The following is a 26897-nucleotide window of genomic DNA, read 5'->3' as shown; positions in this document are numbered from 1 at the left end:
TCATTATCAGTGGACAAAATATAAAAAGAAGTATCCTTTTTAAATATTTGTTATCTCCTGAAACATGCAAATTTGCAACGGAGAGAGTATATGTATACTAGCATAGTCCAAAAACGTGATAAGAAACATAAGAGCATCATTATTGAGATCATTATTGGAAACATAAGAAACTTTGGTAAGGACAATCATAAAATAGAGATTATTGGTAGGACTTTATAAGTTTCTTATTAGTCATTAATAAGACTCAACCATCTCAGTCAGTGTAATTTAAGAGAAAAGAGATCAAATGGAACTCAAAAGCTTATTCATTGAAAAACAGAGCATGGCTCTTTATATAGCCACTTACAAACGACGGAAGCAAAGCTAACTCCTAAGAAATTGGAACAAGATAGACTTATTCAAAAGTTCAGAACCAAACACACCTTTACATGGATCCGGGTTTAATGCGTGGTGAGTTCCAGTCTTCAAGCAACAAAAGAACAAAAACAAATGTCAGAACACAGATCAACATTGTGTCTCATCATAGTTCAAGAAAAAAAACGTCAGAACAAAGTCTCTAGTACCTGAACAACGTTGAACTTCCACAAGCTTTGAGCAGTAGCCCCCATTGTTCCAGCATAAGCGCCAATTCATTTGTCTCCGTCCCTGAGTTTGTGAAGAACACCACCTATTCCAATAAACCAAACCCCATAAAGCAATCAAATTTGGTTCATAAAACACTCAACACAAGAAAAACAGAACATGCAGTGGTTCTGGTAGTACCTTGAGATCACCAGGGAGTTTGGAAGCAAGAGCTTCAGAGAACTCAGCAATGGCATGGTTAAGGTACATAACCGTAGGATAGCGATAAGATCAACTTCAACGAATCCCTAAAGAGTAGCGATAGTGCCTCCTGTCTGCATCAAGCCAATTTCTTCAAGTATTTTTTCCTTTTCACTGCTCCTAGATGAATTAGCGTGGGGCTTTCCATAAACCTGCTGATCATCCCCAACACAAATATCAATCAGGTCTTGTGGCTGCTAGGTACATCAAACAGGCCACCAACACTTTTATATTACTAAATTATATATTAATATCATTTTTAATTTTTAAATAAACAGCAATAATTTTTAATGATAAATAGTTATACTAAAAATAAATTTATCTTATAATTTATTTTGTAATATTATGAAATGTCAATCTATTATTAAAACATATTGAAAGATAAGCTAAATATTTATAATAAGAGCTAAAGTAATTTTAATAAATTTTAGTTATTTTCATATTATGCAACAATTAATTTAATTATTGATATTTATTTTTCTTATAAAATAGGAATACCATATAAAACATTTTATCAATTAAACATTTATTCAGCAAATTTTGTTTTTTCCGCAACTTAACCAATTTTTTCGCAGTTTAACAATTTTTTTCGCAGTTCCGCGATTAAGCGATGGTTACCAATCAGAACCAAAGTAAAATGGAAGAAGTATCAGTTACATGAGTCCATGACACATACCAAAGATTTCTACTTCATAATATATTAAGAACAAACTTAGATTCACCTCCTTGGTGAAATTTTAAATTCACCTCCTAGGTGAACTTTTAAATTCACCTCTCTTTTTAAAATCAATCAAAGTGCCATGTAGATTATTAAATAAAAAATATTAAATTAAATAAAAGATAGCTAAAAGAAAATAACGTTAATTCTAACGACAGTAGTGCCGCCAGCTAAACTCTAAACCCTAGATTTTTAAATTTTAAACCCTATACTCTAAATCTTAAATCAAAATCCTATACCCTAAAACCAAATTCTACACCCTAAACCCAAATCTTAGACTATAAACCCAAACTGTATACATTAAACCCAAATCGTAAACAATAAACATAAACCCTATACCATAAACTCAAATCCTAGACCCTAAATCCAAAACGTAAACCTTAAACCCAAATCTTAGACCCAAACTCTAGACTCTAAACCCAAATCCTAGACTTTAAACCCAAATCCTAGACCCTACCCAAACCGTAAACCCTAGGATTTGAGGTTAGGTTTACAGTTTGGGTTTAAGATCTTATATTTGGGTTTAGGGTATAGCGGGTGTAGGATCTAGGATTTGGATTTAAGGTATATAGTTTGGATTTATGGCTAGGATTTGGGTTTACAGTATATGATTTGGGTTTAGTGTTTACACTTTGGATTTATGGTATATGATTTGGTTTAAAATTTACGGTTTGGTTTTGGAGTATATGATTTGGATTTAGGGTTTAAGGTTTGAGTTTTAAGGTATAGAAATTAGGTTTAGGGTATATGATTTAGGTTTAGGATTTTGGATATAGGATTTAAAATTTAAAGTTTGGTTGGTGGCACTACCGTCGCTAAATTGACATTATTCTTTTTTAACTATTTTATTTTAATTTTATATATTTTAATTTAATAATCTATGTGACACTTTGATTGGTTCTAAACGGAAAGATGAATTTCTTGGCTTAGTTTAATTTCTCTCCACTAGATTAATTTGAACCCTAAAAATATTTCCAACGTAAAACTTCATTTTTTTCCAAAAAAAATAAAACTGAATATGGAATAAAAGTACTCCAACCCTACTCTATTTTTTACTACATAATAGAGTTATGAACAAAAAAAATAGATTAATCCATTTATGGAGTAAACTTTAAAATTGAGTGAGATATGAAATTGAATTAGAGTATTTGTTATTCCATATTTACTTTTACTCTTTTTTACCAACCGGAGTTGGGAAATGTCCTTAGATTGTAAGTTAGTTTGCCAAAATCCTAATTTACTCATCAGTGTCTGTACTCTTTTTTTTCCCAACTAGTTTTGATTGATGAAACAGAGGAGCATACACGATTAAACAACTAAATCCGGCGGAAACACCTTAACATCCCCGGAAGCTTATAGTCCACACAAGGGAAACTCAAACCCAAACAACGGGTGCCATACAAAAAGCTACTACAAACACAATATTAATTTTAATTCTTGCATCCAGTCTCGAACTCAAACCTTGAGGAGGAGAATAGAAATACGACTTCTGAGTTTTGACGAGCCAGATAACTTACCGCGAACAGCACCAGTAAAAAGCAGAGATTCAATGACTTTCACAACGACACAAGACCAAGAGAACCTGAACCTACAGTTCACAGGACCAAACTAAAACACGCAAGCCAAACACCATACACCAAAAAAGAAGCAAACAGACAAACGCCTGGAAATTAAGCTCTCTTCTCAACTGAAACTTCTTCGGAGAATCAAGAGCTTCAACCTCTTTATAAAGCTTCCAATAACCGAAGCCACCGAGGACAAGAGAGGCACAAGACAATCCGGAAAGGACACTTATTCAAAGGTCAGGAGAAAGATTCTAAACCACAGAGATAGCAGCAAAACAAACCTGAGTCTTCGGAAAGGTTGTTAATGTAGTGAGAGCGACAAAAACTAGTACAGAAAATAAAAACACAAAAAGTTTGTTAACGGAGTTCGTTTCCTACATCCCCGGGACCTTGTTCAGATTTCATTGACTTAGAACAAGGAGCAACCTACAATTGCTATATGGTACAACACACACTAGTGTTTACCACTCTTTTCTAAGAAGTAATCTACAAAGATTAGGAATAAAGCACGCATGCATGAATCCCATCCGGCTCACCGGAGCACACTGTCTTCTACAGCTGCAATCTTCAAAGACCTCTTCAATGAAACCGCCTTGCTAAACTCCCCCTGAGTCTAGGCTTCGATCTTCCACTTCTCGGAAGTACTTCACCAAGTACGTCAGCACCCAACGCACACCAGTGACACAAAACACTTGATCACCCAAGGACATACGAAGCTACCCACGAGCTCCACAAGATGGCTAACTCCATCACACAAAGCGTCAATACCAACGCCACCAAACTAAGTCAACATCGGACTCCATCGACAACTACTACAGACACTACTTCGATACCAAGCAGTAACAAACACCAATATACAATGAGCACCTCTCTCTCTTCTATGAGGTCTGGTTTTCTCATAAGGCACGTCCCTCCTTATATAGCAGACCAGAACTTCCTCTTCACGTCTTCAACTTGCTTTCCAAGTCTTCAACCTTCTCTCCAAGTCTTCCAAATACATTAATGGCAACTTTCCATTATCTTTATTGGAAAACTTCATCTTCAAGCAAACTCCTTTTGCTTTATGGAAAACGTCTATATGTCTTTAAACATATATCTTCTTTCCTTTTCTGAGCTCAGCAAGCCCACGCTCATCACGAAACACGAACTCAGCCCAAGCCCATCTTCATGACACACGCCTGTACTATCTCCTGTAGTACTTCACGAACTGATACAGAAAATCTCTCGAATCTGCATCTTCAATTTCCCCCTTTTTGACTATGCATGTGCACTCATCATAACTAGCTTGAAACCACGTCTTCAATCTCCCCCTATGAGTCACATCATGGTCAAAAACCAATTCGAAGATCAGCACCTTCCAAATCTATGAAGAAATCCCATCACGCCATCTTCATCAATCTTCAATCAAAATTTGTTTAACTTCCTGAACAAGTTTCTATCCTCACTCTCCCAGAACACACCAGTAACTTAGGTGACCCGCTCTGATACCAATTGTTGATGTAGTGAGAGCGACAAAAACTAGTGGAGAAAGTAAAAACACACAAAGTTTGTTAACGGGGTTCGTTTCCTACATCCTCGGGACTTTGTCCAGATTTCATTGACTTAGAACAAGGAGCAACCTACAATTGCTATATGGTACAACACACACACACTAGTGTTTACCACTCTTTTTTAAGAAGTAATCTACAAAGATTAGGAATAAAGCACGCATGCATGAATCCCATCCGGCTCACCGGAGCACACTGTCTTCTACAGCTGCAATCTTTAGAGACCTCTTCAATGAAACCGTCTTGCTAAACTCCCCCTGAGTCTAGGCTTCGATCATGCACTTCTCGGAAGTACCTCACCAAGTACGTCAGCATCCAACGCACACCAGTGACACAAAACACTTGATCACCCAAGCACATACGAAGCTACCCACGAGCTCCACAAGATGGCTAACTCCATCACACAAAGCGTCAATACCAATGCCACCAAACTAAGTCAACATCGGACTCCATCGACAACTACTACAGACACTGCTTCGATACCAAGCAGTAACAAACACCAATATACAATGAGCACCTCTCTCTCTCTTCTATGAGGTCTGGCTCTCTCATAAGGCATGTCCCTCCTTATATAGCAGACCAGAACTTCCTTTTCACGTCTTCAACTTGCTTTCCAAGTCTTCAACCTTCTCTCCAAGTCTTCCAAATACATTAATGGCAACTTTCCATTATCTTTATTGGAAAACTTCATCTTCAAGCAAACTCCTTTTGTCTTATGGAAAACGTCTATATGTCTTTAAACATATATCTTATTTCCTTTTCTGAACTCAGCAAGCCCACACTCATAACGAAATACGAACTCAACCCAAGCCCATCTTCATGACACATGTCTGTACTACCTCCTGTAGTACTTCACAAACTGATATAGAAAATCTCTCGAATCTGCATCTTCAATTTCCCTCTTTTTGACTATGCATTTGCACTCATCATAACTATCTTGAAAACCACGTCTTCAAAGGTGTTAGACCTCATGCGCTAACCACCCCTCCCCAACCTAACAGCCACACACAAACGCACCATTGGCATCCACCGCTTGCACCATAGCTGAAATCAAAACCAGAGAGCCAAACCCACCATCCCTGAGCCAACAAACAACTTTATCCCTTTCTTAGGATTTATACTGTTCTGCTTCTGTCTACATTTATGTTTATGTTAGGTAGCACCGTATCAGTCATCTGATACCTCATTGACTAGTGTAGTATTTTTATACTAATACCGTGTAGCAACATCTTATGTTGATACTTGATAATACTCTTTATGATATGACATGATAACTAAAAAACGTACACTAATAAAACTACCAAAAATTAAAAAAAAAATAAAAAAAAACTATCAAAAAGAAGAAAAAAGTAGTTGTAGAAGTTTTTTGACATTTGAAGAAAAAATTGGACGAATAAATAGAAGAAAACATGGATTAATATATAACTGTTTAAATATTTTTCTGAAAATATTAAAATTGTAATTAAACTTATTAAATATTAGTATTTTAAAGTGTTGATTGTTCAATTGTAATGCAAAGAGTTATATTTTATGTGATAGATTTTTTTTCTGATACGATAATGCAAAGACTTAACTTCGATTTAGGAGAAAACTATAGACTTTTAAGGACATCCTTATTGATTGTACTTGGGATTTTGAAGTTTTGAACAATCTAGGGTAAGGTGATGATTGTTTGCATGGATTTTAGATTTTAGTTTTTGGTTTTTAGATTTTGGTTTTTAGATTTTAAATTTTAGTTTTTAGATTTTGGTTTTTGATTTTGCTGTAGATTTTAGTTTTTCAAAAAATTTAAATGGTGACACTAGATTTTGATTTTCATACTAAAATAATTAGTAAAATATTTTTCATAAAACAAAACATAAAAAATAGGAAAAAAAACAATAAAAAATTCTATTAATTAACGTAAAATAAAATTAAATATTTTTATCTTTTTAAATGGTAAAATACATAAATTTATGTAACTCAAATATTTTAACATAAGAATGATAGCTAAATTTTAAATAAAAAATCACAATGTAATAAATGTATAATAACTATAACTAACCAATCTAATTAAATTAATATAAATTTATAGTATAAAATATAGTTAAATAATTATAAAACAAATCGTGTGTTTTAGGATGAATGTAGCTTTTATAAAGTATATATTGTTTTCTAAAATTAATAAATTTTGAAAATTAAAATTATCAAATAAAACTATTAATAATAACATATGATTAACTATATAATTGTAAATAGTACTAAATATTACCACAAAATAGTTACTTTTAAAAAATAAAATAAACCAAATTTTTAAATATATTTTTTAGTTTTATATAGAATTTTCATAATTTAAATATTATGAAATTAAAATAATAGCTACATTATAAAATTAAAAATTAAATTTCGTTGTAGTAAATATATAATACGTATAACCAAAAAACTTAATTAACTTTTCTTTGGGTTTGTGGTACAATATACTTTTTTTTGTAAAAGAATGGTACAAAATACTAGTTATTATATCATCATGGATTTAACTTACCTAAAAACTCTAAAGTTTGAGTTGTAGAAAATATTATTTGTAAACCATTTTTCATGCGTTTTTTAAATTGTAGATGTGATTCTTTTATTGTTTGATCAAGTAGATGTGATTCTTTTATATATAAAATAATTAATGTACGGCAAAAAGATGAAAACTGTCATAATAATAGGGAAAACCCATATAATGTGGATTCTGGTTCTTATGTACAAAATGGTTAAAGAGTTGAAAATCTGGTTTCCCTAAAAATAGGAAATCTACTTTACTTAAATCTTGATTGGGTAAAAACTAGATTTTGAAAAATCAAAAACTAAAAACTACTCTAAAATATTGTTGGATTCAAAACGGGCCAAGAAGATCCATTATCGTCGGGCCTTCTGGTCGTAGTTCGGTAGATAACCATTAGCCCAAATCCAAATTATTGAACTAGTAGTTGTTGTACATTAATAAAGGGACCAAACTTACGAAGAAAAAAGAAATACTATATTGACATGATCATATAATTTCATTGGTTGCATCTCCTAATATTATATAAGTTAAAAAACTTTGATTTAACTAGCTGGAATCTGAGAAACACAAACACTTTTTATTTGTAATTACTTCTTATATATTTAGAAAGTGATACATCCAATCCCTCAGAATTATGACCCAGAATACAACCAGAATTAAATATGGGATCAACCAAAAAAAACAAAAGAATAGGCCGAAAACTTCATCAGCCAAATAGAAAGAATAGTCACTATTGTCGTCGGTAGATTCCGTTGGAGAATATCCAGCTTAGCTCTAAACGTCAAGGAGATGTATGAAGAAGAAGGAGGTCTGTTTCCCGCGAGATGAAATCTTGAGTTGTATTCTTTCCAAAGGATGTAGATGCATGCTTGGAATATGTGCTTCATGATAAGAAGCAAGTACTGTTTGTTCTATGTGTGGTCTTTAATCCATCTAACACAATCCATGAACCAGGGAGGTGGTATTAGATGGGTCTTTGTTTGTGAAGAAAAACTAAACATCAGAGGAGTAAGTGCAATCGAAGAAGAGATGCTCTCTTGTTTACTCGCACTGACCACATAGAAGGCATTCTAGTGGCACATTAAGCAACACACACTAACTACAAAAAAAAGACCATATTAAATCACTTAAAGTGTATCACAAAAATAAGTGATTGTATTTTAAATTATTTATCTATAAATGATACAAATAATAACAAGTTAGCATCAGTTATAGTAACTGATATCATTATTAATTTATTTTGCATCTATTCATTAAAATTGATACAATTTATGTTATTTTGTATCACTTAAACAAAACTGATACTATTATACAGATTAATATCAATTAAAATAATCGATGCATTTACTTTTTATTATACAGATTAATATCAATTAAAATAAAATGATGTATATTATTTGCATCACCACTTTCAAAGTCACTTATATAACTGATGTAAATTTCTTTTACATCATTTATAAATGATACAAATATTAAAAATAAATGATTTAAACTGGTCTTTTTTTTTGTAGTGACTTGGTTATACAACATCTTATATCAAAATTTTTGTGGCAGAGCAGGTGTTACTTTGATGGCGTAAACTTACAAAATCGCATGCTATGTTATATATTTGTTATACTTGGGTGTGTGAGAACTCATAAGATTATGATACAACACAATGAAATCTTGAATAAACAGAAAACAGTTGTTAGGTTGCAGGCCAAAGGTAGAAGATAAGGTAAGTTTCGTTAGACTGCACTCATTAAACGTAAAACTAAAAATAGTTCAAAACATGAACCAATTCCTTTTAACCCGAGACCTTAAGGTTATAGCCTACTCGTCTGTAAACACTAGGCCACACTTACTTTCTTAATGTCATTCACATAAGCTACATATTACACATATATGTATTTTGAAGATTAAAAATAGACTCGAAATTAATCCATGAGTAATCCAGGTTATATCTCCGATTCTTTCATTAGGAGCTAGATCCAGCCCGAAAGTACATATAGCACCTAGCGAGTTTCCAAACGATGGTTGTATGATTTACTTATTAATTTATTTTCATATTCCTAATGAACAATTTAAAGAAATATATATTATAAAATATTTTATTTTATAGTAGGAATATTGTAAGGGATTATGTATCTCATGAAGGCACAAAACAATCAATATTTTTCCAGTCTCATTTAGATTATGATCTTTTTTTTACATTTGAACCTTGCAGTTGTAGTGGTGGTTTAACTTAGGTTTGTCTAGCTAAGTGTTTTTTGGTAAAATGTTAAGATTATCTAGCTATGTTTTTGTTTATGGTTTTTTGTTAAATTAAATATTATTATGGTTTAAAATCAGTGATTAATGATAACAGATACAATATAAAATATTATTTTATTTAATTTATCACTTGAAATAGGAAAAAACTAAAATAAGTAAATCATTCAATGAATGCATAACCAATTTAACAATTTCATCCATAAAATTCAATGAATATCTAAATAATAAACGAAAAAATGAGAAGAGAGACAAAAAAAATATTTAAGATATCTTTAATTGCATTTCTTAATATATATATGACTTAATCTACTTTAAAGATTTAAATTTATTAATTAATTAATTTTTATTAAAAAGAATATTTTTTATGATTTATGTTTTAGATACTAGAGTAATAAATTTTCTCTTACATAGTTATATATATAGTCTCAACTGTATGTCACTAATACAACCATCAAATAGCAAACAACACACATCGTTAATTAGAAGAGTATTAGGATAATGTCTTCATCACATCTCGCTATCATGTGCCTCATCATGGTTTCTCTTGTTCCTCTATATCAATGTATGTACAATGTAATGATGCATATAAAATGTACTCAATTTTACATCATTATATCATGATAGGCATTGAAACTATGCATATACTCTTATATTCTCATTTTAATTCTATTTTTCTTATACAGTGGGAAACGCGGATGGTTTAGAATTCGACAGAAAATGCGTCCGTCTCCTTGGATGTACTGGAAAACGATGTATCTGCTGTAACAATGCACCGGAAATATTAAAATGTTATAATACGAAAGCAGCATGTATGGCTCATTGCACGAACCCAACTATTTGAGTGGCTTAAGAAAATTTAAGAAATTAAAACATAATCATGTGGAATATCTCAATAAACATAATATATTTTATAAAATAAAGATATTAATAAACCTTTTTTTGAGTATCTCAATATATTTATATATCTAGCATCTAATTTATAATATGCATATGATTAAGAATAATACAAATTTGTGTAACATAAAGAATTAAACGATTTTGTCGTTATGTTCAGTAGGGTTGACATGCTTTGACATTCACCTTTTCTCTTTTAATCTTTGTAGTTTATCCTCTTGATCTATTCTTATTTTTCTATTTCAGTTTGTATTTAATATATTCTAATTTTTATGAATATTTATCTTTCTTTCTTTTGCTAAATTGAAGAGAGAATATCAAACCATAACAGATCAATGGGATAATCATGGTTTTAAGCTTCTTAATCAAAAAAAATTAAGCTAGTTCTTTCTCTCTAAAATTTCCCCTACTATATATTACCATATTTCACATTACACTTCCACAAATTTCCACACATACACGTTTAATCAAAAGATCTAAATGGTTAAATATGAGTGAAGATGCAACTAAAGAAGAAACTTTATCGCATCTCAACTCTGCAGAACCCGACAGTTTTAGGTTGACCATTTTTGTTTGGAAATTGACTCATCTTAACAAAATTAATTAAAAGTGTTAAAGAATATCTCATAATATCATAAATAAATAAAAAATTGCTTCTCTTTTAATTTTTTCTCTTATTAATTAGATATTCATTAAATTTTATGGATGAAAACTGTCTAATTAATAATGAATTCATTGTGTGCCTTGTTGTAAAATGCTCTGTGCACCCCTTATTCGCCGGAAAGACGTGAAACGCTGACCGTCGCAAATTAGACTTATTCGGCAATTAATCGGCTAGAAGTGAAAAGTTCACTGTATTGTTGTCTCGAAGATAAAAATCACATGCTATGTTATAGATTTGATTGACTTATGTGAAAACTCATAAGATTAAGACAAAATACAATGACAAAGTGAACAAAATAAATACAGAAAATGCTATTGAGTTGCGTGTAAAAGATAGAAGATAAGGAAAACTTTGTCATTCGGCACTCATTATTAAACCTAAAGTTAAAAAATAGTCCAAAACATGCACCAACTCCTTCGAACCCGAGACCATAAGGTCATCCAACACGGCTATAAATACTAGGCCAAGCTAATTTCCGTAGTTTGATTCACATAAACTACATATTAATCCATCAGTAGTAATCAATTATAAATCCCCAATTTTTATTAGGGCGCTAGGCCCTGCCCAAGCGTACGGATAGCTTCAAACGAGTTAATGAACAAGTTCTAAAACACTCTCTGTGCGCCCGCTTATTCGCCAGAAAGCCATGACATGCTGACACACCATGGCGAATTAGACTTATTCGGGCAATTAATCAGCCAGAAGTGTACATTTCATTGTTTTATAGTCTTGCAGCTAAAAACCGCATGCTATGTTATAGATTTGTTATACTTCGGTGAGTGAGAACTCATAAGATTATGACAAAGTACAATGAAATCGTGAAAAAAAACAGTCGTTTAGTTGCAGGTCAAAGGTAGAAGATAAGGACAGTTTCTTTATGCTGCACTCATTAGTGAGCATACCTGTCAGAAAACATGGATATCAGATATACTAGAAGGCCTCGAGAAACAGTGAACATCATTTAAGCTACTTTATTATCCCCCTTAAGAAAATAACAAACTGAATAATCATATAAACCGAGAAGACAAGGTATCTTTCAGTGGAGACCTAAACCGGGGCAACGGGATTTGACATACCAAGCAGTCGAATGAATTAAGAAACTACTGAAACAAAGATAACAACTACTAAAATCTCAATCAGACATGTGTTCATCACAAGAAAAGACGATATCTGTCCACTCTAATCTGCAATATTCGAACATGAGCTATTTTTCTTACGAATAAAAAAAGAAGGTACGAGATAGGAAACAGCAAGGCCAACCTGGACACCTGCTTGTATATCAGAACTTTTGAGTTTGGCCTCACAAATGGCAGTAACGGCTTCGCTAACGAATTTGCTAAGGTTTACACTTCGGAGATCATCCATGAGCCCTTCACGCAGCTCCTCATTGATCAACTTCAACTTCTTGATAACTGCTGTATTGCGCTTGATACTAGAATCAAGAGTCCTAAGGTACGCTGAATCTGCAACATGCAGGACTCACTCTCTCAGTAACAAACTCAAACTACTGATTTATATACCAATCTTTACAAATTTAAATACTCAAACACCGTTGCAGAACTAAACGTGAAACCCCTAAATTATCAAAACTACTCCTATGGAATCACAAAAACTACTCAATTCAGAAGCAAAAAACACAAACCAGGCCGTTCAGGATTGAGATTGTTTTGACGAAGAGTCATCTTAGCTTCAATTGCCTTCTTAATGTACGCAAGGCGAGCAAGAGCTTCCTGCGATTAACCAGGAACAAGGAGATCATCATTATTTCAATTTTCTGGAGCAAAATACGATCAGTAATCTCGGGAGATCAAAATCAAACCTCGTCGTCTTGTTTCTCGGTGTGGCTTTCCTCCTCTTGATGAGGATGATCAATTAGGGTTCAGGAAGTGATAGCTTTCTACGAATCGGAGATTATTGTGTTTGTTCCAGAGGAGAGTTGATGCAAACTGTCGAACGATCGGGTTTAATTGAGCATTGAATATTGTTGGATTCAAAACGGGCCAAGAAGACCCATTATCGTCAGGCCTTCCGGTCGTAGTTCGGTAGATAACCGTTAACCCGAATCCAAATTATCCCCTTATTATTAATCAAGAAGCAATTTAAAATAATAACCTTCAATGAGTAAACTTATTACAATGTTGCCATTTTGATGACATGTCATGCTCTCATGCACCCTCAGCCTTGAGATAGAACTACTCTAAAAAGACTAGATTTATTACATCAAATGTCATTGGTACTACTAATATTTAGTGCATTGTATTTTATATCATTTGTCATGGGAATTGAATTTTAATATAGCGTATGTTATACCTTTTACGTGGATTGACATATTAGAAGTATCTGCATATACAAAAAATCAGTATGATAGCTATAGGAAAATGGAAAAATATCTCTGATATATTAACATGTTATATGCTACAGAATTTTATATGTATCTTTTTATATTTATGCTTCGGTGTATATAAATTCAGTAAGGTATTAGGGATCCTCTTCTCTCTAAACTATAAGTCCTAAAATGCAATTTTTTCCACGAAAACAATCTTATTGTATATCCCTCAAATGGGAGTTTAGACAACTTACATGAATATAACAAATTCGTTAGTATCATAACTATAGCTAAAAGTTTTATTTTTTTGTCCTTACATAAACATGTTTCTAAAAGGTTATCGATCCTCAGCTGTCAACTTTTGAACCAGAATGTGAATGAATTTGTTACACATAATAGATATAAACGTGTAAATCTGGCTTATCCTATATATTAACAGATATATAATATTGTATATATTAACATTAACATTATATTGTATATTGTATATAAATGTATTGATATTGATTTAAATATTTGAAGGCTATTGTTCTTGCAGAACCCTTTCCCAGTTTTGTGACGACATACAATTTGATTCGAAAATTGTATGATTGATTCAAAAATATTATTTGGGGTTCATATGAGTTAATGTAATTTTTAAACTGTTTTCTATAAATTGTTTTTATCATTAAAGACTATTAGTCAATCTTTCTGATTCCTAATATTAAGCTGCCATGATCAGTGCTGCAATTATGATTGATTGTAGCGTTTTTCTTTTAAAACAAGATTGATTGTAGCTTTATGTTTCCTAATCCACGTTATTTTTTTTTGTATTCAGACTTAGATATTAAATCACGCAAAACTTGATTCACAAGTTTAATCTTTAAAACATTTAATAATTAGTTCAAGATTGACGCTAATTAACACTATTCACGCAAAGTAATTTCGTATTCAAAAGAAAAAGCAAATATGACATGAACTGATTTAGTGGTCAATCACATTATAAACTGATTTCGTATTCCCTTAAATTGTATATGCAAATTTATTGTTTAAGTAACTGCTTTACTAGATATACACATATGTGGGAGGAGACCCATATATCACTCAGCTTTTATCGTTTTCATATACTTTAGTTTTCAAAATGGCCAGACTTTATTTTCGTTTCTTAAAAATTGTCTAAACATTTTTCTGAAAAAAAAATTTCCAATTTTTTAATCATATTACCAGCTTCATATATTTAAGTGACCCATTTTGAAAAAAAATTGATAGATTCGTTTATACTTAAATGAACCCAAATCCATACTAATATAATTTTATACAATCTTGTCCTGGTGTCCACCTACAATTTGTCTACAAAAGATATGATATTATATTTTCTAATTCGTAATGTATGTTTTTGCGTTATCTTTTTATTCTTACGTTACTTTACGTCTGCATACAATATATATTGATAAATATGTTATTTTAATAATGATATATTAAATTTATCCTGTATCTACTTATAGATTTTATTGTATATAAATTAAAAATATGCTGTACTTTTTTAAAAAAATTGTGTCTTTTTATTTTTTGTTCAAAAAAAAAAATATAATGTACATTTAAATATTAAATATTTCTCTCACCACGCGCAAGGCGCGGGTCATATCCTAGTTGAATTAGTAGTTGTTGTACAATAATGAAGGGACCAAACTTACGAAGAAAAAGTAAATACTATATTGACATGATCATATAATCTCATTGGTTGCATCTCCTAATATTATATCGGTTAAAAAGTGATACATCCAATCCCTCAGAATTATGACCCAGAATACAACCAGAATTATGACCCAGAATTATGACCTTAAGGTTATAGCCTACTCGTCTGAAAACACTAGGCCACACTTATTTTCTTAACGTAATTCACATAAGCTGCATATTATACATATATTTATTTTAAAGATTAAAATAGACTCGAAATTAATCCATGAGTAATCTAGGTTATATCCCCGATTCTTTCATTAGGAGCTAGACCCTTCCCGAAAGTACATATAGCGCCTAGCGAGTTTCCAAACAATGATTGTATGATATACTTATTAATTTATTTTCATATTCCTAATGAATAATTTAAAGAAATATATATATTTTTATAAAATGTTTTATTTTCTAGTAGGAATATTGTAAGGGATTATGTATCTCATGAAGGCACAAAACAATCAATCTTTTTCCAGTCTCATTTAGATTATGATCTTTTTTTACATTTGAACATTGCAGTTGTAGTGGTGGTTTAACATAGGTTTGTGTAGCTAAGTTTTTTGGTATAATGTTAAGATTATCTAGCTAAGTTTTTGTTGATGTTTTTTGTTAAATTAGTATTATTATGATTTAAAATCAGTGATTAATGATAACAGATACAATATAAAAAAAATATTTTTATTTAATTTATCACTTGAAATAGGAAAAACTAAAATAAGTAAACCATTCAATGAATGCATAACCAATTTAGCAATTTCATCCATAAAATTCAATGAATATCTAAATAATAAACGACAAAATGAGAAGAGAGACAAAAAAATATTTAAGATATCTTGAAATATTTTTAAAACTTTAATTGCATTTCTTAATATATATATATATATATATATATATATATATATGACTTAATCTACTTTAAAGACTTAAATTTATTAATTAATTAATTATTATTAAAAGAATATTTTTTATGATTTATGTTTTAGATACTAGAGTAATAAATTTTCTCTTACATAGTTATATATATATAGTCTCAACTGTATGTCACTAATACAACCATCAAATAGCAAACAACACACATCGTTAATTAGAAGAGTATTAGGATAATGTCTTCATCACATCTTGCTATCATGTGCCTCATCATGATTTCTCTTGTTCCTCTATATCAATGTATGTACAATGTAATGATGCATATAAAATATACTCAATTTTACATCATTTTATCATGATAGGCATTGAAACTATGCATATACTCTTATATTCTCATTTTTAATTCTATTTTTCTTATACAGTGGGAAACGCGGATGGTTTAGAATTCGACAGAAAATGCGTCCGTCTCCTTGGATGTACCGGAAAACATTGTATCTGCTGTAACAATGCACCGGAAATATTAAAATGTTATAATACGAAAGCAGCATGTATGGCTCATTGCACGAACCCAACTATTTGAGTGGCTTAAGAAACTTTAAGAAATTAAAATATAATCATGTGGAATATCTCAACAAATATAATATATATTATAAAATAAAGATATTAATAAACCTTTTCTTTGAGTATCTCAATATATTTATATATCTAGCATCTAATTTATAATATGCATATGATTAAGAATAATACAAATTTGTGTAACATAAAAAATTAAACGATTTTGTCGTTATGTTCATTAGGGTTGACATGCTTTGACATTCACCTTTTCTCTTTTAATCTTTGTAGTTTATCCTCTTGATCTATTCTTATTTTTCTATTTCAGTTTGTATTTAATATATTATAATTTTTATGGATATTTATCTTTCTTTCTTTTGCTAAATTGAAGAGAGAATATCAAACCATAACAGATCAATGGGATAATCATGGTTTTAAGCTTCTTAATCAAAAAAAATTAAGCTAGTTCTTTCTCTCTAAAATTTCCCTTACTATATATTACCATATTTCACGTTATTCTTCCACAAATTTCCACACATACACGTTTAATCAAGAGATCTAAATGGTTAAATATGAGTGAAGATGGCAACTAAAGAAGAAACTTTATCGCATCTCAACTCTGCAGAACCCGACAGTTTTAGGTTGACCATTTTTGTTTGGAAATTGACTCATCTTAACAAAATTAATTAACAGTGTTAAAGAATATCACATAATATCATAAATAAATAAAAAATTGCTTTTCTTTTATTTTTTTCTCTTATTAATTAGATATTCATTAAATTTTATGGATGAAAACTGTCTAATTAATAATGAATTCATTGTGTGCCTTGTTGTAAAATGCTCTGTGCACCCCTTATTCGCCCGAAAGACGTGAAACGTTGACTGTCGCAAATTAGACTTATTCGGCAATTAATCGGCTAGAAGTGAAAAGTTCACTGTATTGTTGTCTCGAAGATAAAAATCACATGCTATGTTATAGATTTGATAGACTTATGTGAAAACTCATAAGATTAAGACAAAATACAATGACAAAGTGAACAAAATAAATACAGAAAATGCTATTGAGTTGCGTGTAAAAGATAGAAGATAAGGAAAACTTTGTCATTCGGCACTCATTATTAAACCTAAAGTTAAAAAATAGTCCAAAACTTGCACCAACTCCTTCGAACCCGAGACCATAAGGTCATCCAACACGGCTATAAATACTAGGCCAAGCTAATTTCCATAGTTTGATTCACATAAACTACATATTATACATATATATATATATATATATATATATATTAAGAAATAAAAAATACCCAAATTAATCCATCAGTAGTAATCAATTATAAATCCCCAATTTTTATTAGGGCGCTAGGCCCTGCCCAAGCGTACGGATAGCTTCAAACGAGTTAATGAACAAGTTCTAAAACACTCTCTGTGCGCACGCTTATTCGCCAGAAAGCCATGACATGCTGACACACCATGGCGAATTAGACTTATTCGGGCAATTAATCAGCCCGAAGTGTACATTTTATTGTTTTATAGTCTTGCAGCTAAAAACCGCATGCTATGTTATAGATTTGTTATACTTCGGTGAGTGAGAACTCATAAGATTATGATAAAGTACAATGAACTCGTGAAAAAAAAACGGTTGTTTAGTTGCAGGTCAAAGGTAGAAGATAAGGACAGTTTCTTTATGTTGCACTCATTAGTGAGCATACCTGTCAGAAAACATGGATATCAGATATAGTAGAAGGCCTCGAGAAACAGTAAGCATCATTTTAAGCTACTTTATTATCCCCCTTAAGAAAATAACAAACTGAATAATCATATAAACCGAGAAGACAAGGTATCTTTCAGTGGAGACCTAAACCAGGGCAACGGGATTTGACATACCAAGCAGTCAAATGAATTAAGAAACTACTGAAACAAAGATAACAGCTACTAAAATCTCAATCAGACATGTTCACCACAAGAAAAGACGATATCTGTCCACTCTAATCTGCAATATTCGAACATGAGCTATTTTTCTTACGAATAAAAAAACAAGGTACGAGATAGGAAACAACAAGCTATGTGATCTATACTATTAAAGCAGAATCCTTCATAGGATTCTGCCAATACTTTTTAATTTATTTACAATGGCATGCCACTCCTATATTTATGGCTAATTAATTTTATTAATTATTTTAAAGATATTTATGGATACTATCCAATAATAATCATTATATAATCTTATTGTGTATTTCATATTCAAAGCATTTATTTATATCCATAAATACATAAAATAAATGATATATTCGATTTGTACTTTTAAATTTAGGTAATAATATTATTATAAGTATATAATAACTAATATATTTATATTTATATGTTTGGGTATGTATACTCATTTGGTTTCCGGTATATATGATGTTCGGTGTTAAAAAATGAACCCATTCAAATATTTAGGCCAGATTTGATATATTGATTATCGGATCATTTTCCAGTCAATTTTTTGGATGCGGATATTATGTCTAAACTTTATATTAGACAAAAGTTAAAACACATAATTTTCAAATTAAAAATTTTTCTGTGAAATTTTTAAAAGAAGAAATCCTGCGTTTTTAAACGCGGGTCAAAATCTAGTTTTATATAAATTTAGTTAGAGTTGGACCTAATTGCCATTTATCTAACCATCTTTAACCAGATACACATATCTAATCTTTGACCATAAAACTGGACTCATAATCCTATTGCACATGAACACAAACTTATAGTTATAAAACTGTTCTCAACAAAAACAAAAATTTGAAACGACATTATACAATTATTTTCTAAATAACTACATATGCCAATCTTTGGCTTATACCAATCTTTGGCTTATTACATCTATATTATTAAAACTGTAAGTACAAATTGAATTTGTTTGGAAACATAGATAACAATTTAAAAAAGATGTTTGTTTGGAAACTTGGATAGCAGTTAAAAAATAGATATGTTTGCAAACATGAATAACTGTTTAAAAAAGAAGTTTATTTTGAAACATGAATAGCAGTATAAAAAGAAATATAATGTTGTTTGGAAACAAATATAACAGTATATTACGAAATGAATGAATTTATGTTATTAAGAAAAATTGGAAATCTATTATATTATAAGAAAGAAATCTATTTATTTGGGTCAACTTTAAAATATACGAAATTAGCTAATCTAATTATTTTAAAAAATCATTGGTCTAGAATAATCATAAAACGAAATTTAAGCTTTATATATATATTTCAAATAAAAAAAAATAATTTAAAGTTGATTTATATCAAAAATTGATTCAGCATATACATATATTCAAAAAAATATTTTTACTACAATATTTTCCATAACCATTATTGAAAAATGTTTTCAATATATATAAGAAAAATACAATAAAAAGTCAAATTTCATATACCAACTTATATTATGGTTTTTGTATTTGACATTAAATTTTTTAAATATAATATATGTGATTATTTATATGATAGTACATATAAAATACTATTAATTATATGTTTACTCTGTTTTTAAAGGAAAAATAATAGATCGTGAATTAGGTACGGGCGTTCGGGTACCCATTCGGATTTCGTTCAGGTCTGTTTGGGTTTCGGATTTTCAGGGTCAAAAATTTTAGTCTCATTCGGATATTTCTAAATTTTGGTTTGGATTCGATTCAGATCTTTGCGGGTTCATTCGTGTTCGGATAACCAATTTAAATTGTTTTTAAAATTTATTATATACTTTAAATTTCTCAAAATATATAAACAAAATAATATATTAGATATAAATTTGAATAGTATATGTCAGAATACCTAAATATAACGTATAAATTGGTTTGATTTAAATATTTGGATAGATAATCAATAATTATTTTAAATATTTTTGGTGTCTTGAATATAGTTTAACGATTTTAGATATTTACATATGATTATTTATATATATTATCAATTATTTACACCAACTTAAAACTACCATATATGTTTTGGATGTTTTAAAATATATTAAATCTATATATATATATATATATATATATATATAAGTAAATAAATCTATTTCGAATACATTCGGGTATACGAAATACTTCGATTCGGATCGGATTCGGTTTCAGTTTTCTAAATACCAAAATTTTGAATAATTTGGATAGTTAATCAATTTCGGTTCGGGTTTGGTACTTTTTTTTTGATCGGGATCGGTTCGATTTTTTAGATTCGAGTTTTTGTCAAACTAATATATTGACATGAAAAATAAATAGCAACATATTTTATAAAAAAATACATCCGCACGGGCGTGCGGGTCAAAGTCTAGTTGATATATTACAAACGAACACATTTGGACCATTTTAATAAGGCTATTATTAGTACAAGAGCTTAATACAAACAAAGAACAGTAGCTTAAGTAAGGGAAAAGAAGTTGACATTGATTGTTAATATGAAGAGGAAAACGTAATAAACACGAGTTAAGAAGGAAATAGACGATTACGGTGGTAGCTGCGGCTAATCTTCCACCAGAATAAACAAAAAGTTTACAGACCATCATCTCTGTGTCAGTGATATGTGCTGTAACGAGATCTTCAATGGCCTTCAAATGTTCATTAATTGGACCAGAAGACCGAGAAACCTCCAATGCAGCAATCAGAGTATTTGCTTGACGGATAGCAGCACACAAAGCCTTGATTTCTTGGGTTTGCCGAAGATTTCGAGAATTTTCGAAACGAGATCTCCGTATAATCTGTACATCCTCCTCCTTCAACGCATTAAAGATACGTTATATGGCTCCTGATGAGAGATAATGTGAGAACATGCACACCGACTGGTTCTTCTCCCACTACAAATATCATCTCGGGGATCGGTCGGACTGGTTGTACTTCCGGTGAATCAGGACAGTTGACTGACTGGACATAAACCATATTTGGGCATATCCGCATATGCAGCTCCTATAAGGATTGTTGAATGTTTACTCTCTTCTCGATCGCTTCTACTTCTTCGAATATGAAAAAGTAACCTGATGAAAGGGAAAGATAATATTAGTGAATAAAGAAGGGAAGAAAGTTACGATGAATTGAATTTTATTTTATGCCAAGTTCGTATTATCGCAGTTGCGTGAAATATATTCCAATCACATTAAATTGACCCTTACATGCACTTATCGCTGCTTCTACTAGGACCTACATGCTAGGTTTTAGGTCTGCAATATAGGTTTGTCATGAATAGCGGATAGTGGTATTTTTTGGGTTAAAGTCAAAGCTCAACAGTTAACATTAACAAAGATTGCTTTACCTATGACTTAAATAATATGTCTAACGTAGATATCAAATGCAATTACTCTATTAAAAAATAAGAGTTAAATTTTCTTAAAGAGAAAGAAAATTAAATTATATGATTTGATTTTCGTTATGTACAGATTTTTTAATCATTCAATTTTTTTATCTATCTTATTAAAACAGAAACATTATGTTGGACCTAACATTTATTTTGTAAGTTTTTAAATTAAATACACATTTATACTTTATAGTTAAACCTACATTAAATCACTAATATTTCTTTATTTATACTACTATTCATGTTTCCAAACAATATACTTATTTCTTTATACTACTATCAATATTTCCAAACAATATATTTTTATATTACTATCAATATTTCCAAACAATACAATAATTAATCTTAATTACATCTATCATTTTCTCTTTAAAATTCTGTAGAAACGTTATAATTTCATAAATTGCAAAATAATGAACTTTAAAATTTGGATTATAAGACTACAAAATATGAAACTATTACAATTTAAATCCAATTAGATTATATATCGGTCATCCATCAGTTCAATCGGTTAGTCTCGGTTTTCAGTGATTTTTTTAATATGAATATTTTAAAAACCTAAATTGAATTGTCAGATCTCCGGATTAACCGGTATAATCACAATCGGGTTGAATTTAAAAACACTAATTTAAATGCAAAAATATTTTAAATACACACTCTTTAAAAATTACCAAAATATTTGTTAAGTTATTAGTGAATTTTTTTATCGTAAAATATTCCGCGCTTCCAAAGCGCGGGTCAAAATCTAGTCTTAATGTTAAATATTAAGGGAGCTAACAACCATCACAACGTTACTATTTCTTAGATGAGTGGACTTAGTAAAAATTAGAATACACACTTTTTAAAGAATTTTTTTTTACTTCTTATTATCTAGGAACTAATACATCCAATCCCTCAGAATTATGGCCCATAATACAACCAGAATTAAATATGGAATCAACAAAAAAGGCTGAAAACTATTAAAAAAATACATTAGTCAAGTAGAAAGAAGAGTCACTTTGTCCGTTGGAGGATATCCAGCTTAGCTCTAAGCGTCGAGGTGATGTCTGAAGCAGAAGGGGGTCTGTTTCCCGTGAGATGAAGTCTTGAGTTGCGTTCTCTCCAAAGGGTGTAGATGCATCCTTGGAATTTGAGCTTCATAATGAGAATCAAGATTTTGTTTTACGTGTGGTTTTTAATCCATCTAACACAATCTATGTACCGGGTAAATGGAGTTAGATGGACCTTGTTTGTGAAGAAAGACCAAACATCAAAGGAATAAGTGCAATCAAAAAAGAGATGTTCCCTTGTTTCCTCGCACTGACCACATAGAAGACATTCCGATGGCAAATTTAAGCAACACGACACTTAATTATACAACATCTTATATTAGCAGAGCAGGTGTTACTTTGATGGTGTGAGCTTACAGAAATACTATTCATGCTCATATGTATTTGAGTTTGATATCACTTTATAAGATTTTAACCAGCAATGGCTTCCGTTCGTGAACCACATAGTTATCAATTCAGTAGACAATATAATTCGGATCACATGTATGATGTATACATATTTTTTCTTTAAGAATAAGCAACCCTAGGTGTGTGAATTAACCTTAAAGCTTTATACAGTGAAAACTTCATTTATTTATATTTGAATATATTGCATAGAAAGCCATATTTATAAACAAATGGCTGGTATAGCTATACAAACATTTTAATACCAAGTTAGCCGATATAAGCTTACAATCAATGGCGGTTCCAGCAGAAAATTTTTGTGGGTTCACACTATTAAAAAAAAATTAAAGTGCCATTTGGTGGATTCGAACCCGATATCTGTGGGTCTAATACTGCCTTTTCCAACCACTGAGCTACAGTTCCGTAATAAATAGAAGCTTACAAACTAAAACTTATAGTATTTTTGCGGTGTCAATTGACCCCATAAACTTTCAAGTGGGTCCGCCTCTGCTTACAATACTAATATAAACTACCTACTGCTTAGACAGTATTCTCAAAATATAGTTACAATAATTATTTATTTAGTAGTCCCAGAAAGTAATTACAAAATAAATTACTATTCGAGTCATAAGTTTTTCATTTACCAGAAAATTTTATAATCTCAACCCTGACGACATCTTTGACCAGCTTCACAACCAGGTGTATATGGGTTAGCCTGACCCATGCATTTTCCCGGTGCACAACCCTTGTTATCTGCTTCCATAGCTCCAGTCCCTATTTTTGCGGCTTCGGTTGTGCTCATGACAATACATATAATGGTTATAAGAGCCAATGATAAAACAAGTGTTTTCTTGGAAATAACCATTTTCTTTGGGATGATTTGCTTTTTTCTAATAAACATTCATGTGATTATATAGTGTAAATTTTTATTTGCTAATTAAAGAATGGTTATAATAGGTCTAGTTTGCCGTAATCTTTGGATATTTTGTTAATTTATGCATTGGATACCTTTGAACCACACTAATTATTAGTTTTGTATAAAAATAGTGAAAGCATATACATCGATGATTGTTTTTTAAACACATTCAACAGAGATTGAATTTCCTTGGCAATTTTTGGTGGGTGATGAAAACTATTTATAAATAAATGAGAATTTTGGATTTAACTAGATTAAATAGCTTGTGTTATTTTGTTAAATTCCACCGCGCTCTCTCTTTCCCCCTATTGTTAAAATTAGGGCTCCTATTGTTAAAATTAGGGCTGTATACTCTTTTCTGGAGATGTCTTCGAAAAATTAAGAGAAAGAATGAGTCGCAAGAACCATCTCTGATTACATCACTTCCCAAGGACGTCGTCTTTGACATCTTAGCTCGTGTTCCAAGGTGCGAGTATCAAATACTCTCCCTCGTTTCCAAGCAGTTCCGGTCACTTGTTGCTTCACCTGAACTATACATAAGACGATCCTTATTAGGCTTCACCGAACACTGCTTATATGTTTTCCTCTATGACGACAAATCACGTGATCAAAGTTTGTATATTCTCAGCCGGAAGGCCAACGGCAAACGCCGCTTGGTCCTTATCCATTCGGTTCCCGCTGTGAATCCTGAGGCGAGATTTCTCGCTGTAGGCTCGAGCATTTATGTGTTTGGTGGTGGGAAAGAATATAAGACGAGAGATAGCGTGTTAAGAATTGACTGTAGATTTCACACTGTGGAACACCTCCCCAGAATGCCTGTGCGCATGTCTTATATAGTTGCTGACGTCATCGATGGGACAATCTACATAATAGGAAAGGACTACGACGACTGGAAGCAGAGGAAGAAGGTGATGGTGGTGTTCAATATAAAAGAAAAATTGTGGGAGCCTGCGATGATAATACCAGACATAGGTCTAGGTGAGGATTGGAATAATTGTGTTGTGATGGCTGATAAGATGTACACGAGGGATTATCGTAAAGGCTTTGTTTACAAGCCAAAGGAGGGTAAATGGGCAAGAGAAGATATGCTGAGTTCTAAGATGTGGAGTGACGCCTGTGTCCTTGATGATGTATTGTACTATTTTGATAAGCTGGAGTTAAGAGCCTATGATTCAAAGCAGAGGTGTTGGGGTGTGGTTAAAGGTTTGGAAAAATTGTTGCCTAAGACTTGTAGTTCAGATTCCGAAAAATTAGTTCAGATAAGCACTGCGATCTACGGAGGGAAACTGGCTTTGTGTTTTTCTAAAGGAAAACCGTTTTATTCTAAAGGAGTTTGGCGGGGCAGAATAATGAAGATTTTGTGTGCAGAGATTTCGCTGGAAAGACGTCAAGGAGGAGAGATTTTGGGTAAAGTTGAGTGGTGTCATCAGCTTCTGATTGCTAAGAATGTTATGGTGGGAAAATTGTTAGTTGCTCTTGTCTGATGCTAGGAACATAGTCGAATTTGAGAATCCAAAACAAAGTGGTAGATCTCAGCACTAAAGTTTATTTGTTTTGTCCAAATGACCAAATGAGTTTTCTATTTCGTTATCCTAAATGGATTTTAATGTACTTTTTAAACTAAAACAAGATTAAACACATCCTATCGTTTTTATTAGTATACTGATGGAAACGATATTTTGGCTACACGAAATAGAAACACATCCCAAAAAACATTTTGATTCTTCATGTAAAGAAGACGTAAGATGTTGAACAAAAAAAAAAGACGTAAGATTACGCTGGGATCCATGTCCCTGAAAAAATTATCCCCCAAGATAAAAAAAAATTCCCAATTTGATTCCAGTGCGGTAGTCCTTAGTTTAATTTGATCTAATCCAGAGATCTGCACACAATGATTTATGTTACAAAAAGTTTACACATCATAACATATGAGTAAAAGTCTCATTCAATATATATATAAATATATTAATTTGAATATCTATTGAATGAGACTTTTACTCGTATGTTTGTATGATCATATGTATTTTTTATAATAAAAATTTGAAATCATTGATAACAATTTTTAATGTGTTAGTAATTTATAATCATTGTTGAAAATTCAAATTATAACATATACAAAAATGTAAATCTTTGTTATATAGTTATTATGATTGTTTATTTTATGTTAATAATATACAACTAAAAATAAATGATGGACAATATAAAAATTGTTATCAAATATTTATTATTAAAATTATTTTGATACTTATATATGTATATATATAAGTATATACCATATAAAATACACAAATACTTCCATTTCAAAATTTTCATTGAACAATAATTGAGACCTTAAATTTTTATTTTTAAATTTGTAGTGAATTTTAAAGAACAACTATAAATTATTAAACTATTAAAAGTCTCACGTTTTGAAATTTTTTTTATAACGGATTTACAGTTTTTGTTATAAAATATACAGATAATCATAAAATTATATGATTAAGAAGTCTTGTTTAATAGATATACATATTAAAATATATTAGATATCTATGTTAATATCGTTTAAAGTTAATTAATCTATATAAAATATATGAAATGATTGTTTAAATTTATTTACCATACAATAATTGTAAATAGGCAAAACGATTGTTTTGGCCATTTAGTTATATACTCCCTCTGTTTTTAAATAATATATGTTTTGAGATTTTCACACTTTTTAATAAAACATATTAAAATTTACTTATTAGTGCATAGTTTTTGTTATTTTATATTTCCTATATTCCTAAACCAATAAAATTTCAAGAAATGCAAT

At 30.8% G+C, this 26897-nt stretch overlaps 1 protein-coding gene across 1 annotated transcript; it reads left to right on the top strand.

Annotated features, from left to right (window-relative positions):
• The first annotated feature begins 24336 nt into the window (after window positions 1-24336).
• LOC108845294 (F-box/kelch-repeat protein At4g38940-like) lies at window positions 24337-25636 on the top strand. Its single transcript, XM_018618525.2, has one exon. It carries the CDS (start codon window positions 24337-24339, stop codon window positions 25588-25590), a length of 1254 nt encoding a protein of 417 aa, XP_018474027.2. The 3' UTR covers window positions 25591-25636.
• Window positions 25637-26897: the final 1261 nt, after the last annotated feature.

Source organism: Raphanus sativus, chromosome 3 (assembly GCF_000801105.2).
Source record: "Raphanus sativus cultivar WK10039 chromosome 3, ASM80110v3, whole genome shotgun sequence".
Classification (NCBI taxonomy): domain Eukaryota; kingdom Viridiplantae; phylum Streptophyta; class Magnoliopsida; order Brassicales; family Brassicaceae; genus Raphanus; species Raphanus sativus.
This window is presented reverse-complemented; position numbering and strand designations above follow the sequence as displayed.

Bases quoted from the DNA above. Each gene is read 5' to 3' on its own strand.
- LOC108845294 (XM_018618525.2), top strand. From the start codon at position 24,337: ATGAGAATTTTGGATTTAACTAGATTAAATAGCTTGTGTTATTTTGTT.